Source organism: Zootoca vivipara, chromosome 4 (assembly GCF_963506605.1).
Source record: "Zootoca vivipara chromosome 4, rZooViv1.1, whole genome shotgun sequence".
Taxonomy (NCBI): Eukaryota; Metazoa; Chordata; class Lepidosauria; order Squamata; family Lacertidae; genus Zootoca; species Zootoca vivipara.
The window spans coordinates 66,688,992-66,705,130 of NC_083279.1; the positions used below are offsets into that span (position 1 = coordinate 66,688,992).

Genomic DNA, 16,139 nt, shown 5'->3' on the forward strand with positions numbered 1-16,139 from the left:
ATGGTGTCGTTGACCATTCCTGGTTTCCAGACACAGTCTAGAGAATCAAATGGTCTTGAAGATCAAACTATATGTGATGTTAAGCAAGGCTTTGAATCTCATAACTGGGATCCTCTTTCTCTTTTTAGAGCAGATGTAGGGGGGTTGATCCTGCCATTTGCCTGCTGAAAATCCCCCCCCTTAAAAAACAACAACTGTTGAATGCTACTAGTTAGCCTCAAATAAGTGGCATGAGGGGGCAGTTTCACTGGGAAAAGAAAATGGGGCTGGTGGAACTTTTAAATCTTTCTCCTCGATACCATGCTCCCAATCTGAATTGCCTCCACTTAACTTCTCCTGCTGTTAGTTAAAAAGAGATGGGAATCTCAGTCATGGGATTTAAAAAATGCATTTAAAGATATGCCCAATGTACCCCCAAGCAGTGGCTGAGCTTCATGTTCCACCACCGGGGGGTGGGGTGGAGAGAAGGCAGGGGCGTGGCTGGCGTGCATCCCAGGGGCGTGGTATGCTGCCTGCAGGGGCGTGGCACACAGCCTGGGGGTGTGGTGCGCTGTCTGAGGGGGTGTGGCACCCCGCACAGGCAGGGGGCAGCCGCAATGGCACCCCACCAGGATCGTGCTGCCGGGGGCGGTGCACTCCCCCCACCCCATCTTCCTCCGCCAGTGCCCCCAAGACTATCATGAGATCATTGGTTCCCTGCAAAAGTAGGATGAGATTGAATATTTGAGGACTCTTGGGTGCAGGCAAAATTCTAACACCTTTTGGGGGAGAGTAGGGGCTTACCTTGAAATAAGAGCCTAGGAATTCTCTTCTCATTTCTTTTAATTTTCCTTTATGCCTGGCCACTGTTTCAAGCTAACTACAGTCATCCATCAGCCTCATTCCCAGGTGTGTTTTTGAAGGGAGGAAAAAAAGCTGCTCATATCTACTATGATACAGCCAATGCCATCAGGATAATGTGAGGAACGGAAAGCTAACATACCCCCAAATCACTTTCATTTTTATGAAGCTAGAGTGAATATATTCTTAAAAGCCATCAGTTATTCTCTTGAGCACCTGAAACATTTTGGCTTCCCCACCTGGCACCTGCGTTTTCTGTGATATCTGGAGGTTTGTTCAATGCACTGGAACATGATTTGTTTATATTGCGGAATAATTTAATATCACCAAGGGCATTTTCATGAATTAACCTTAAAGAATCACACATAATTAGGGTTGTTGTTTTTTAAAAAAAGTTCCGTTTCTTCATCTGTTAGAAATGTTTGGAATACTTGAAAATAAGATTTAGCTTAAGCTATTTAATGTTTATCAAAATATTATTATTTTTTATCTTGCAGGCTGTTTTGTACTTTGCAGGGATTTCCCCTCCAAATAAAAAGGTGTTGCTATCAAAGCAGAGGAACAGCATGTTTCATTCCACTGCTTTGAATAGCTAAGCATGATAGACGATAGATATATTATATTTTTATATATAATATATGTTGCGAATATACTCTAGCTGATTGGTCATAATGCATCAGCTTGTGGTGTGTTCAAGAGCTTTACCTTGGCAGATCACCCTAGAACGTGCCATGGCATATTAGTGCTAAAAGCAGCACGGCCACAGACCTGTAAACAAAATGGAAGGGGAAGTGTTTTGCTCTTCCCCACGTCTTAAGCAGTGTGTCGCACTAACTGACGAATCCTATGTCTTCCTCTTCTTTGGTGATCACTCGTAGCCAAGTAAGATTGTCTTCCATAAACATGGTTTTAACAATGAGTCCGTAAGTGACTGTGGAGGCCGGTCTCCATTAACTGCAGAAATGCTTTCAAGACATTCTCCCAGCCCTTTAGCTCTTTGGATTGCACTTGGTATCATCCCACCCCTGGCCATTGCTGATGCATAATTTCTGCTTTTCTGTTGTGGCAGTATTGGGGTTCAAGTCTTTGGCAGGGGCTGTGCATTAGTAGTGGTGGTGGCGTTGGGCCAGGGACTGGTGCTTGGAAACACCAAAGAAAGCTGTGAGCCATTTGGGAACATCCAATATCATTAATGAGGGTGGTTCTCCCCCCCCCTCCAGTTGTCTGCTATTCCTGGCCATCCACGCTAAAGAGAACAGCTCCAAAGGCCTGATACAGTCAAGCCACGTATCCTCTAAACTCTACCAGCATCCTGCTCTCCCTCTCCAAAAGCCCCATTACTCTGCAGTGGTAGTTATTGTACAGAAATCAGAACCCGGCTAAGCCATGCATCTTTCCCCTTGCTAACTCCAGATGGGGGAAGTTCACAGCCATTGCTTCTGAGCATTATCCAACTATTACCGGTAGAAAGTTTGAGTCAATTGTAGATCACCAACAGTTTCAGTACAGGAATTATGTACCTTACTGCTTCCATGATTTGAGACCCAAGAACAAATTATTTGCTTAGGATATGAGGCAGCCAATATTAAGTGGCTGCCTTTTGATGCTAATTTAGTAGAAACCGCTCCTTTCCCAACTTGCACAAATGGGTTTTTATTAGGAGGCGCATGAGTGAAATATTACTTATGCAAATAGTGCATGATGTATTTGTGTGTGTTTGCTGGCTATTATCCTGGAGTAAAAAACAAAAACAACCTCTATCTTTCATAGAACGTTTCAAAATTCTCTGACTTTTGTCACAACCCAAAAGCAATACTGGACAGCATTCAGCCAGATATTACCTCTGTCTTTTATTTCTAAAGGCAGTATTTGCCAAACCATATCCAATAACTATATAAAGACCTTATTTGATTCTGTCTGACAGGTTGTTTAAATCAGGTAAACTTGTTGCTTCATTTGCACTGCTTTTGCTAATAACTGAATGGCACAGATTTCCCAGATGGCATCTGCTGATGACCGGATAGTCAAGAACTCCACAGACTCTGACTGATCTTCATATTGAGGGCAATGATTATCTAGTGCATAGTATGGTGGCATAAACTGTACACAAAGAAGAACAGATTTTCATTTTTATGGATTTTGAGAGAGAATTAAACAGCCCTTAGAGCCCCTATAACCCATTAGCCTTATTTACCGTATAGATTTAGGTCCACAACACTCTTACATTCACAAACACACACAATCCAGCCAATCTCCATGTCTTTTTGTACTTCCTAGACTGCGGAAATGCCAAGTTCTTCCTTGACTTATCTCAGTGTCAGTCCCCAAACCCCCAGCCTTACCACTTAAGTTGTTCTTTTTTTATCACCTTCCATGCCTCTTTGCTTCTCAGCTGATGGAAGGGAGAACTCTTATGCATGTTTAATATAAACTCTGCAAAAAGATTATGCAAGAAGAGGGAAAAGAGATGAACTCAATGGCCAAAACAGACACGACAGTGCAATCTTATACCTGTCTACTCAGGTATAAGATTGCAATCCCAGGTATGTATGCGAAGGATTGCAGGCAAAATGTGTGAATGCACTTAATATAACCCCCCCCCCCAACTTTAACAACAGTAGCTGTGGGGAAGGGTTACTCCTTCCAGTCTCACTTCTTAAGAGCCTGCCACAAAATCCCATATCATAGAAGTTGAAACAAGAGCAAATTACATCAATTCTTCTGATAGCAAAACCGAACTTTCTTATTGATATTTTAGGGGATCAATAAGAAGTCTTGTCAGCTAGAGAGGATATTTGTGCAGGAATAAAACGAAAGACTGTAACTTACATCTTGAGTCCCCCGCCTGAGTCCACTGATGTAGATGTTAGAACAACACAAGCAGTGTCTTACACAAGGCGTGTTCCCGGAGCATCCTTTGCTGAAGGAAAATACTCTGGCAAAGCTGTGCTGGTGTTACTTATGAAGCTGCTCTGACATCACTTTGGTTGCTACCCAATGCTCATTAACCTGAGAACAGCGTCGGTGCAAGACATTACACCGAATGAGGTGGGCTGTTTCCACTGTCTTCCTCCTCTGCCTCCACTGCCGCATTAACATGCAGACTCACCTAGTCAAACACTTGCTGGCACCAGCATAAGAATCACTTCTAAGATAACTGGGATCACCACATGCCTCGGTGTCAAACTCTAAGAAAGAGGTCCTTCATCAGAGCAAAGCATTGTTTGCTGGGTGGCCCCAGAGAGTGCTTGGGCTGCCCCTGCTTTGCCGCAGTGGTGGAAATTATGGCTGAATACTGTTTACGGAAACCTGTGGCCCTCCAGGTGTTGTTGGACTTCAGCAAGCCCCAGTCAGCACAGCTAATGGCCCGAGATGGCAGAAGTTGTAGTCCAATAGCATTTGGGGGGGGGGGACCCACAGACTTCCCATTACTGATTTAAAATTTAAGAGTCTCTGCCAGGCATCCCCAAACTGCGGCCCTCCAGATGTTTTGGCCTACAACTTCCATGATTCCCTAGCTAAGAGGACCAGTGGTCAGGGATGATGGGAATTGTAGTCCAAAACATCTGGAGGGCCGAAGTTTGGGGATGCCTGGTCTCTGCTACCCTAGGCCACCTCACCCACATTGCCGCAATCTTAGGAAGAGGAGATGTAGGCCTGGGCTCCGCTTCCCTGCAAAAGCAGCAGTGCCTCATGGTGGATTGGTGACTAGGTGGCAACTGCAGTGGAGACAGCAGCAATGGCAGGTTTATCTGTCGCCTGAACCACACAGCAAGTGCTAGGGCTAGCCCTGGGTCAACAGTGCTCCCCAGCCAAAGGAAAGCACACGGCAGATAGTTAGCTCTATATTGTCAATCAAACCTCACAGTTACAGTAGGCTCCACGGCAGTTTAGCATCTAGGCAGCTATTCCCAGGTCTGAGCTCTATGGAGCAGTTGCAGCAACAAGGAGCCATGTCCCCTCCATCAGCTTTTGTATCTTTCCCCAACAGGCTGCACACACACAGCCGGAGACTGTGCCTGTGTGGAAGCTGCTGCTGCTCTTCTCACTTCCACCCGCTCCTGATTCTGGGAGCGAGTGGTGCAGGAGAGGGTGAGGAAGGAACCAGCCCTTCACTTGCCTGACCCACCTGTTCTTCCTCTTCCTATAGCTCTGAAACTTCCCTTGCTTCTGACTCTTGCCATCACTGCTCCTCTCTCCTGAGTCAGACTTCCCCAGTGCACACTCATGAGCATCCTACCAGTCCCTGACACACTGCCTGAGAGAAGCGGTGCAATCCTATAGATGACCATTTGGGTTAAGTCTCACTGAATTCATTGGGAGATACTTCCGAGTAGATGTACATAGGATTGCACTGTTAGGGTATGATACACATAGCTGTTGATATCCCTTGATTCTGACTCCTATAAACCCATGCAGCTGTAGAAAGTGTCCTTAGACACTAGGATTGGATCCCATGTTCCGTTGCACAATTAAGCATACCGTGTTTCTCATATTATAAGACATGTCTTATATTTATTTTTTCCTCAAAAAAACACACTATGGCTTATTTTCAAGGGATGTCTTATTTTTTTCCTCCTCCTCCTTGCCGTGGCCGGCATTGCTGCTGCGCCTATCACTATGTCTTATTTTCGGGGTATGGCTTATATTCCTTGAATGCTTAAAAATCCTGCTATGGCTTATTTTATGGGTATGTCTTAAAATATGAGAAACAGGGTAGGATTAGGCTGCACATTTCAAAGTTATTATCTCTATGCTGTTAACATGCATTACATATATTTTAGGGGGCTCTGGAACATGAAGAAAGCAAGACATTGCGTTTTCAACTGGAACTTTCCCAAATTAAAGCAGACTTTGAAAGAAAACTGGCAGAAAAAGATGAAGAAGTTGATAATTTCAGGTATAGTATGCACACAAGGCAGTTAATAAAGCCAAGTTGTATATGAAGTGTGATTTTTAAAAAAAGAACAGAGTTGGAACTAAAAGAAAACAAGTTTTCTAGTATTAGTATTTCTCGGTATCCAGAGTAGGTTAACTGAACTTAGATACAATTTAAACTAATGGGACTTGAATCATGAATATCTTGCCCCATGGAATTCAATAGGACCTAATGTAGTCTGGCTCCAACACAGGTTTTTTGTTTCTTTTAAAGAACTAGACACAAATGATCTGTGTGTCTCTTACCAATCATCAGAATTTCTCAAACTTGTCCTGGCAGTAACACATTATGTAGAAGAGGGCAATTTTCTTCTGCTTATGTATCTGTTTTGCCATCTGTACATGCTGTCTTAATTTGCAAGAATGTTGTTAAGGCTGATTGATAATTACTGTCTGCACAATATGTTGACAGAAGATACATTAATAAACAAGAGGCAATAAACAAAAAAAAACCTGGAATCTTTCACAGTTGAGAGTATTTCAGGGAAGAGATTCAAAATGAAATGATTTTACAGAGAGAAGTAAGAAGATCTGGAGATGGGAATGGAGAGGAATGCTAGATTTTCCTATTTACTCTTTATGCTAAAAACCTATATGTGAAAAGGTAGATTTCACTAGGAGCACAGGGCATTGCTTGAAATCGAAAGTTAGGAAAAGAGAAGCCTGTGCCCACATTTGCTTACATAACATGATTTCAAAATCAGGAGAAACCAGCAACGTGCCATAGAAACGTTACAGTCCACCTTGGATTCGGAAGCCAAGAGTAGAAATGAGGCCATCCGACTGAAGAAGAAGATGGAAGGAGACCTCAATGAGATGGAAATCCAGCTCAGCCATGCTAACCGGCATGCCTCTGAGGCAACAAAGACCACACGCATCCTTCAGGCTCAGATAAAGGTACTTCTTGTTGCTTGTGGGGACCAGTGCATTAACAAAAAATATTTTGAGCGATTGCACTCAAAATAATGATCATGATCATGATCATGATAATATTTATACCCCACCCATCAGGCTGGGTTTCCCCTGCCACTCTGGGCGACTCCCAACAGAATTTTAAAAACATGATAAAAACATCAAACATTAAAAACTTCCCTAAACAGGGCTGCCTTCAGATGTCTTCTAAAAGTCAGAGAGTTGCTTATTTCCTTGACATCTGTTGGGAGGGCATTCCACAGGGTGAGCGCCACTGCCTGGTTCCCTTTAGCTTCACTTCTCGCTGAATGGTGGGGGTGGAGACGCTCCTTCAGCTTCAAACTTAGGGTTAGAAGGCAAACAAGAAGTTACCTTTCCCTTGTAGTACTAAAGTGGTTTCTGGGGAATAACTGCAAAGTGGGGAGAATATGAGGGAGGGTGTTTAACCGTTTCCTGTCCTCTTCCCCACGCTGATTTTATTGAGATTTCATTCTGAGTTGTTTGCAAGGCGATTACACAACAATGAGCATCCTTATTTGGTTCTCGGGTGTTTATATGCCTTCATGTTAACCATTCCATTCATTTCAATGCAGTTCACCATCACTTTCATAACAGCAAAAAGAGCAAAGAAAAGTGGATTTGTTGTGCTAGGTATCCAGGCAACCTCAGGTCTACAGCCTGATTAGTCTGCCAGGTGTACCCATTTGGCCGGCCAGGTCATTCTGGCCAAGCCACGACCATCTGCCCTATACCTGACATCATATATGGTAAAAGTGAAATATATGGGACAGGTGAACCCACAGTAGGAAAATGAAAGGGGGTTCCAGGCACTCCTAGCCTAGATTAGGGGTGCTTGCAAAGCCCTTTAAAGCTCCAACCATCAGCTGATTGCCAGGGCTTCAAAGCACTTCTTCCTCTTCTTTGGCGATCACTCGTAGCCAAGTAAGATTGTCTTCCATGAACACGGTTTTAACAATGAGTCCGTAAGTGACTGTGGAGGCCAATTCTGGATCCACACGTCCTTCCACAGTGGGGACATTGGTTCTGGGTGGCAGTTGATCATGGTGTGGATTTGCCAAGCATGCCTTCCTCTTAGCACATTTCTCCCTTTCGCCCTGTGTTTGAGCATCTTCAGAGTCCATGACACCTTGGGTAAAGGCTGTTCTCCAACTGAAGCGCTTGCAGGCCAGTGTTTCCCAGTTGTCGATGTTTATACTACATTTTTTTAGATTTGCCTTGAGACAGTCTTTAAACCTCTTTTGTTGACCACCAGCATTACGCTTTCCATTTTAAGCACAGTGCAGTACAGTCAACCCTAACCCTGAAAGACAGCGATATGGGGGAACCAATCTATAAGATTTCTTCTCTGCATAACAGGAATAAAGCCTGACTTCATTGGGCCCAGTATGTGAGCATGCTGCTGTTTTTCTTCAGGAACTGCAAGTACAGCTTGATGATTCAACACACCTGAATGAAGACTTCAAAGAGCAGCTGGCAGTCACTGACCGACGTAACACTCTCCTCCAATCCGAGCTGGATGAGCTCAGGGCTCTGCTGGACCAGACAGAACGTGGCCGTAAATTGGCAGAGCAGGAGCTGCTGGAAGCCACTGAACGTGTGAACCTTCTGCACACCCAGGTTGTTATGCCAAACGTTGTTTCCCTCACCTGCCACACCCCCTATCACATTAGATCATAAAACAGACATTATTACGTCGAGTAGTGATTCAGTGCAATGCAGGTTTCAGACAAGGTATAACTTCATTAACAAGGGTACACAAAGATTGTTCATTCGGGGGGGGGGGAATTAAAGTGCAAAACAGTAATTTTAACACATTTATAGGTCGAAAGCCTCCAGATAAAAGAAAAATGGCTTTGCTGAACATTTCTACCACCTTTTAAAATTGTCTAGTTTGCCTCCCATTGTGCTCTTTCTGTCAAAATGATCTCTTTCATGATTTTACTCTTCGCTTATCCCAATCTCTGCTGCAATAACATTAAAGACTCATCCCTGTCAAGGGAGAGTTTAGCGTATTCACCCAGGTTCCATTGCCTTAAAATTGGCCTTACCTATATTGTTCAGATTGAACTGTACCTTAGAGTGGACTATTCTCAATAAATGGAGCCTTTCTTTATTGCTAAAAATGTTTTCAGTGTCCAAGTTTCAAAAAGATGACACCAACCACTACTTCTGAGAACTTTCCAATAGGAAACAGCTGAGTTGATAGTAAAACATTAGCCGTTTTGGCACAGTCATTATGTTCCTTTTTGCTGTTGTCAACCATACTGAGATCAGGACATGATCCAGCCAATATTAGCTACCTTTGAATCCAATTATTTTAGCAGGTAACTGTTAATTGTAATTCTTTCTTATGGAAATAATGAGATTTACAAAGGCATCATTTTGGCTCAATCACACTCTAGCTTTCTCCTTCACAGGTTAGCATAAAAGTATCCTTCCAATACTGATTGTGTGCTTAATTATCCAGAGAAGTGGGTTAAGGGATATTTGAGTAATGTTGATGAGGGATGCTTTCAAATGTCATTTTTTTCCACATCAGGTGTAAAAAGCAAAAGACATCCCTACACTACTGAATTAATTTCTCTCATAAATTCTGATGCTGAAAACCGAGGGCAATATTAATCTTACTCAGAGTATACCCATTTAAATCAATGCCTTTAAGATGCATGTCCACACATTTCACTAGGTCTACTCTGAGTATGACCAATGGTAGGTATCACTCTGATTCTATTTTAAAGCAAAAACGTGACATTACTGATACTTTTGGTTTGTTCTATATTTCTAATTCTATTGTCTGCCTAGGAACTACAAAGGTAGTTAATGACACACATTTGCTTGTGCACCCAAGTATAATTTGTGAATTATACCCACCCACCCCCAGGTACAATGTGTGAATAGCCTCAGTGTAGCACTAGTCCTAGAAGGTGATAAAGATGATCATGTGTCCCTGAAGGATCTTCCTTTCTCCACTTCCTTTCAAACTCAAGAATACAGGCCTGATCAACCAGAAGAAGAAGCTGGAGACTGATATCTCTCAAATGCAAAATGAAGCGGAGGAAGCCATCCAGGAGTGCAGGAATGCCGAAGAAAAGGCCAAAAAAGCAATCACTGATGTAAGTAGACAGCTTCTTCCTGCTTGCACAGATGTCCAGTTTTATTCTTCCTAGTTTGCTGATCTTTCGTTTCTGAATCAAGTAGCGGTACTGCTTTGCATGCTGGCAAGTCAGGGATTGTGAAAATTTATTTATTTAGATTCACTAGCAGTGGTGATCTGTTGCCTTCAGAGGTCATATGTGTTAGAACATCTGTCATAATTTAGAAGAATGTTTGGCATTTTTATAGTGAAAGTGACCTTTTCTCCCCATATGGCTTCATGCAGATTGGCTTTCACTACATTTCAAAAACCCAGATGTGAAATTTGGCGAAAATTGGTAGAATAACAGCGGTGTTCCTAAATTGGGTGGGAGAAGCATTTGCCTCTCTGAAATATTAACTGTGTCTGTTTCAGATTTTTCCTATTGCCAGCTCTAGTAATAATTACAAATGTGCTCAGTTGCAGCTTAGAAGATGGCTCAAGTGTAGGGATATCATAATGACCGCTCCACACATAAAATGGGGGCAACTTTTGCGTGGTCGCACACAGCCCCCTGATCCCATAAGGCGACTCCCTGGTAGTTTGGGGCTGGCACCGCCTTCCCAGGTAGGATGCCAGGGGTCTCCGCCTACCCAAGCCTAGTGTCCAATCCTGCCTGGGGAGGTGTTGCCAGGGGATGGCCAGGTAAGGGGAGGGATTTTTCCGGATCACACAATAGAATTTGAATCTTGCCTCCAAGCAGCACTTGGTTCCAGAGCTTCTCCCACCCTCCACACCCTCGTTCAAGTTCTTTGGAGGTTAACCTTCTCTCCACAGGCACACAGGTGCTGCTACGTCAAGGCTGCTGTTGAAGAGCCAGAAAGGAATTTTCCTGCATTGGCAGGTTTCACCTTTCCCGTAGCAATATGTCACAACTTTGGCCGTGTCAGGCTTTGGGCGGAATTCTTTGGCAATTTTCCTAGAGGGAGGGGTGTGAGGCAGAGACCTCAGCCCCTTGCGGCAACAAGATCAGGGTATTGGGGAAAGCCTTGACCATACCAATAGCCATCATTGCTTCGCCCTTCCAGCAGCGGCAAACGGGGGTGGGGAGTGGGTGGGTTCTCTCTGCTTGAACATATGTTCTCCAGAGCCAGCCCCAACCCCCATACATGTGGATAACCCCAAAGCCTCCCAGAACCCTGGCTGGGGACTGGGAAGGATAATGCCCAATGCCTGAGCCAAGGTCTCCCTACATCTGAATCTTAAAAAAGTTGTGGCCAATTTGAATCCCATAGCATGTTGTCTTGCGTCTTTATTCCGCTCAGGCGGTCGCCTGGGGGTTTGGGGAACTCCGCCTGTCCACGCAAAGTGATATCCGTACATAATACCATTGTGCTTAATTATACTACATGAAGTTATAAATGAAATTTTAGACTAAGGGCTCATCCAGCCTTGTGCTTGTTCCATGCCTAGGAAGCATGGGTCCAAGCGGTTTTGTCCCCTGCGATAAATCAGAGCCAACACCAACCTTGAGAAAATTTTATTTATGTTTGCTCCAATTCAGATTTTTTTGGTGGGAAGTGGCAGGGCAAGGCAAGTATGGATGAGCCCTAAGACCCAGAAATGGTTCATTACTTTCTCCAGAGGGAACCTGTGACCCACCAAATGCTGTTGGACTCCAACTCCCATTTGCCCCAGCCAGCATGTCCAATGGTCATGCATTGTAGCCCACTATTGGTTCCCTTCCTCTTGTTATACTGTAGATATTTCCCAGGATTTTGTAGTTGTCTCAAATCACCAAAATTATTGGGACTCATTGTTTGTTTGGGGTGGCGTTTCACTCATTTATGTTATTCTAGGCAGCAATGATGGCTGAAGAACTGAAAAAAGAGCAAGACACGAGTGCTCACTTGGAGCGAATGAAAAAGAACATGGAACAGACCATTAAAGATCTACAGAAGAGACTGGACGAAGCAGAGCAAATTGCTCTAAAAGGGGGCAAGAAGCAGATTCAAAAGTTGGAATCCAGGGTAGGTTTCTAAGAGTCCACCTTTAGAACCTGTTGTGTCAGCCCCCTTGGAAAATGGTTGGCATGTTCATTTTTAAAACGGGAGCTCAGTTCTGGCTAGAATAGTAATGTTTTATTTTGAAATGCTAAGTGCTGGAGAATGATGTAAAGGAGCACTCAACAAACGTGCCAAAAGCTTTTGAATAGATATTTACAAAGAACATTCTGAAGACCTATTGCTATTGAGCTATTCCTATGAGGCAGAGCCCAACAGGAGCCATAAATGCTTTTGATTCTGCTGCAGGTCCGCGAGCTGGAAAATGAACTAGAGGCAGAAGCCCGCCGCAATACGGAATCTCAGAAAGGAGTCCGCAAATATGAAAGGCGCATCAAAGAGCTGACATACCAGGTAATAATAATTAAAGTGGGTGAGCTGAAATATTGTGATAGGACAAATGCACATAATTTCCAATCACAGAAACTTCTTCTGATGTAAAGCAGCATTACCAAAGACTTTATATATTATGGGCAGCAGCTAACAGCCTGCAGGCAATTCTCTACCACTTCTCTTTTCCTTCTGGCTCTTTCATCTCCATGCTGACTAAAATAGCTTTGTGGGATGAAGGACAGAGAGATGTCTGAGTCAAAGGAGAAAATGTTCTTATCTCACCAGCACTCTTCAGTTTCTGTCTCCTTCTCTGCCTGAGCCTCTGACTCATTCCAGGAAACACTGAAACAAGGAAATGAGAATGATGATTGGTAGCTGAGAGGTCAATGGAATTCTCCAAGCATCCCTATAGCCAGTATGTTACAGCTGATAGAGTACCGGACTTGCAAAATTTGGGTTCAAAATCTTTGCTCATCCACACATTTCTCTGGGTGAAGTTCTCTGTGCAACTCACTATCAGCAGAAACCTCAATTTAAGTCATCCAGAGCTCATTGGAGGAAGGGTAGGATAAGGGTAAGATAAAAATTAGAGTCTCTGAATTCCATAATTCTAGATTTCCAGTGAAACAAGGTATCTAATTCTGAGGAGTGGATGGTTGCCAAATTAACACTTTATTTTTATTTTGTTCTACAAAGGCAGAAGAAGACAAGAAGAACTTAACAAGGATGCAGGAGCTGATTGATAAGCTGCAGGTGAAAGTGAAAAGCTACAAGCATCAAGCAGAAGAAGCTGTAAGTTGGTACCGTGTAATGTGCGGCTCTTATCAAATCAGTAATTCACCTAATTTCTGACTGGAGTTGTATTATTCAAACTGGGGAAGGAAGACAAACTGCTTATGTGTGACAACAGCACTGCACAAACAGATATCATCTGATCAAATCGCCTCAGAATCCTGAACATTGCAGCAATTTCTCTTCCCTTTTTGAAAAGCACATTTCTTCTACCTTCAAAAGCGTGGAGGAAAGTTTAGAGAGTACATGTAAATCTCTTGCTAAAGATTTTGAAAACTGTGGGGCACAGAGAGCTGTGTCATTGCTTTGATCCTAAGTCCAGAATGTTTCCAAACTCCAATTTTTAAAATGGTTTTCTTTTCCTCAACCACACCAGACCTTTCCAAAACATCTAATCTTACAACAAGAAAAACTTGAATTTGAAGCACAAATAAATTAGGCACAGTTACTTAATTTTGTTCAGTTTTCATAAACAGTTGTGTTTCTTTTTCTTTTTTTAAAAAAAGCACAGCACAGAAGCTTCCCAGTTTTGGAATATTTGGTGCATTTTTTTAATTTAAAAACCCCATCTCTTCCCCCTAAGAAATAAGGATGCAGGCCTTCAGCAAACTGATGTATTGTGAAGCACCCCTATTCATTGTCAATCATGCCTCATTCTGTGAGACTTCATTCCATTTTCCTCCCTGCTAGTTTTCTAGGTATACCTCTCCCCCACCTTGGAAAAAAAAAGGTTAGGCAGTATTTCATGGTCACTGGGCACATTCAGTCTTGACTAGGCCGTCTTGATAGGTTCTCACAACCTTAGAGGCTACTTTCTCCAGATATTTTGTACTCCTGGAACCTTGCACGTTCCTTCTCATCTGCTGATACTGCCGTCTTATGTAGGTGTGTCGCAGTTTTGGCTTCATACACAACAGCGTGCATGCTGCCTCTCTTACCAAAAACAGAGAGGATGATGTTTCCGCTGCATTCCATTATCTACAACAAATCTAAATACACTTTCATCTCACAGAATGGGAAATGAATGATACTTTGGTACAGAATCATTTGTCTAGGCATTCCAGTGCTTGACAAAATGATGCTGCTGTCAGAAAACATTTCACTCTGCATTCCTGTTTTCGCTTCAGTGAATACCACAGACAGATCTTCTGACTTAATGCACTAAAGATCTGAAACAAAGTAGTATGTGTTTACTAAAAGTGTCTCAACGTATTTGGAGTTCCATAGCACAGCCACTGGCTGTACAAGCAACTTTCACATGGCTTTCTGCCTAGAATGAGAGTTCTCAAAGGGCGAGGCAGGCCTACTTACAGCAGTAAAATCTGTTGCTGAGCATTCCTGTAAACTCAGATGTTTACATTTCTGGATTAAGTCACAAGGCTTTTTATGGAACTGTTTATGGATTCTACGGATATCTCTTTCCCAACTTGGTGTCTTCTAGATCAGTGGTCCTCAACCATGGGCCGCCAGATGTTTTTGGCCTACAACTCCCATAATCCCTAGCTAGCAGGACCAGTGGTCAGGGATCATGGGAATTGTAGTCTCAAAACATCTGGCGGCCCAAGGTTGAGGACCACTGTTCTAGATGTTCTTGAATTCCATTATCCCTGACTTTAGATGGGTGACTCTATCAATTCTTATTTCTCTCTTAAGTTCCACATCTCCACATCAGTCTGCAATTTTTAAAAAATCTTTGCGGAAGATCACCAGCATTTTAGTGTGAATTTACATTTTTTTATATGCCATTTTGCCTAAAATACACATTTTTGCAAAATAATTTGCCCTAATATAATGCATGGTTATGCTATGTTTACGAATGCATTTTTATGGACATTTTACTACGGTTATATGCTTTTTTGTACACATTATGTGGCTGGAGAACTGCATTGCCAAAGTCTGATATGTGCAAATTTCAAAGGATGAATGTTTCAGTTCTTGTATTATTTTGGAAAGTGAAAAATTCATAGGCTCATCTTTGAATGTAAACTGAATCAGATTTCTCTTCCATCCCTATCTCTAACTGTTTGCCATGCTGGCTGGAGATGATGGGAGTAGCAGTCCAATACCATCTAGAGGGCATCAAAGGTTGCCTTATTTAGTCTTGGAAGTGTTTGTGATAGTAGCACAACTCAAGGGTCTAGAGCAATTTGCTATTTCTTCACCACAGAATGTGGAATTTTTCTACACTACAGGTAGGTAGCCGTGTTGGTCTGCCGTAGTCGAAACAAAATTAAAAAATTCCTTCCACTAGCACCTTAGAGGCCAACAAAGTTTGTCATTGGTATGAGCTTTTGTGTGCATGCACACTTCTACCAATGGCAAACTTAGTTCGTCTCTAAGGTGCTACTGGGATGAATTTTTTTCTACGCTGATTGCTTTCCAATTAAAGGCTTGAAATCACTACCTGCCATCTACAAAACGCTCTCACTGATCATTGATGGCCTCCCAGATCGACTTTTAAAGATGAAATTGCTTTTTCTGGGTAGCAAATCCCACAAAGTTCCATGAAATGTTTACCATTGACTCACACGTGCTTTTCACAAGTAGTGGAAGGTCCACTACTTGCTAGATTATGGAGGCAAAGCACTTTTGATGTTCTTTTCTCCCTCCTACCAGGAAGCTCAAGCCAACCAGTACCTTGCAAAGTACAGGAAGCAGCAGCATGAGTTGGATGATGCTGAAGAACGGGCCGAAATAGCTGAATCCCAGGTCAATAAGCTCAGGACCAAGTCAAGAGATATTGGCATAAAAAAGGTATGTCAAGCGAATCAGGGGAGAATGTTTCTGGTAGAACCTTCAGAAAAGCAGGGCAGAGCATTGGAGTGAGGTGAGAATTTCGTGGCCTGCATCTCAGACAACCCATCCATGTGCCTGCATACTTGGAATAGTCTTTCCTATTTCTCCTCTGCCTGCCCAGTTTGGGAGAAGGGGCAGCAATTCCAGCCTGATGGGTTGACTCCTGAGGTCCCAAAATGCAGCCAAGAACCACTGAAGGCTGAATCTTTCTTGACAATTTACAGCTGAGCAAGGTATGCAGCAGAGAACACTACAAAGGCACAACTGTGAATGAAACACTGCAGACTGCAGGAAGCCATTCTGTTGTGGAATGCTTGTTATTCCAAGCCAAACTGCATGGTATCAATATATTAATTTAGTCTAGGCAAAAC

At 43.0% G+C, this 16,139-nt stretch overlaps 1 protein-coding gene across 1 annotated transcript in view; it reads left to right on the forward strand.

The window, feature by feature from the left end:
• The window catches only part of MYH15 (myosin heavy chain 15), an 88,080-nt gene that overhangs the window by 69,131 nt on the left and 2,810 nt on the right, over window positions 1-16,139 (forward strand). Inside the window, exons 34-41 of the mRNA XM_035115695.2 lie at window positions 5,625-5,740; window positions 6,483-6,675; window positions 8,125-8,328; window positions 9,699-9,824; window positions 11,644-11,814; window positions 12,097-12,201; window positions 12,877-12,972; window positions 15,589-15,726. Of these exons, the coding sequence (XP_034971586.2) occupies window positions 5,625-5,740; window positions 6,483-6,675; window positions 8,125-8,328; window positions 9,699-9,824; window positions 11,644-11,814; window positions 12,097-12,201; window positions 12,877-12,972; window positions 15,589-15,726 (1,149 nt within the window). The remainder of the gene's footprint in view (window positions 1-5,624; window positions 5,741-6,482; window positions 6,676-8,124; window positions 8,329-9,698; window positions 9,825-11,643; window positions 11,815-12,096; window positions 12,202-12,876; window positions 12,973-15,588; window positions 15,727-16,139) is intronic.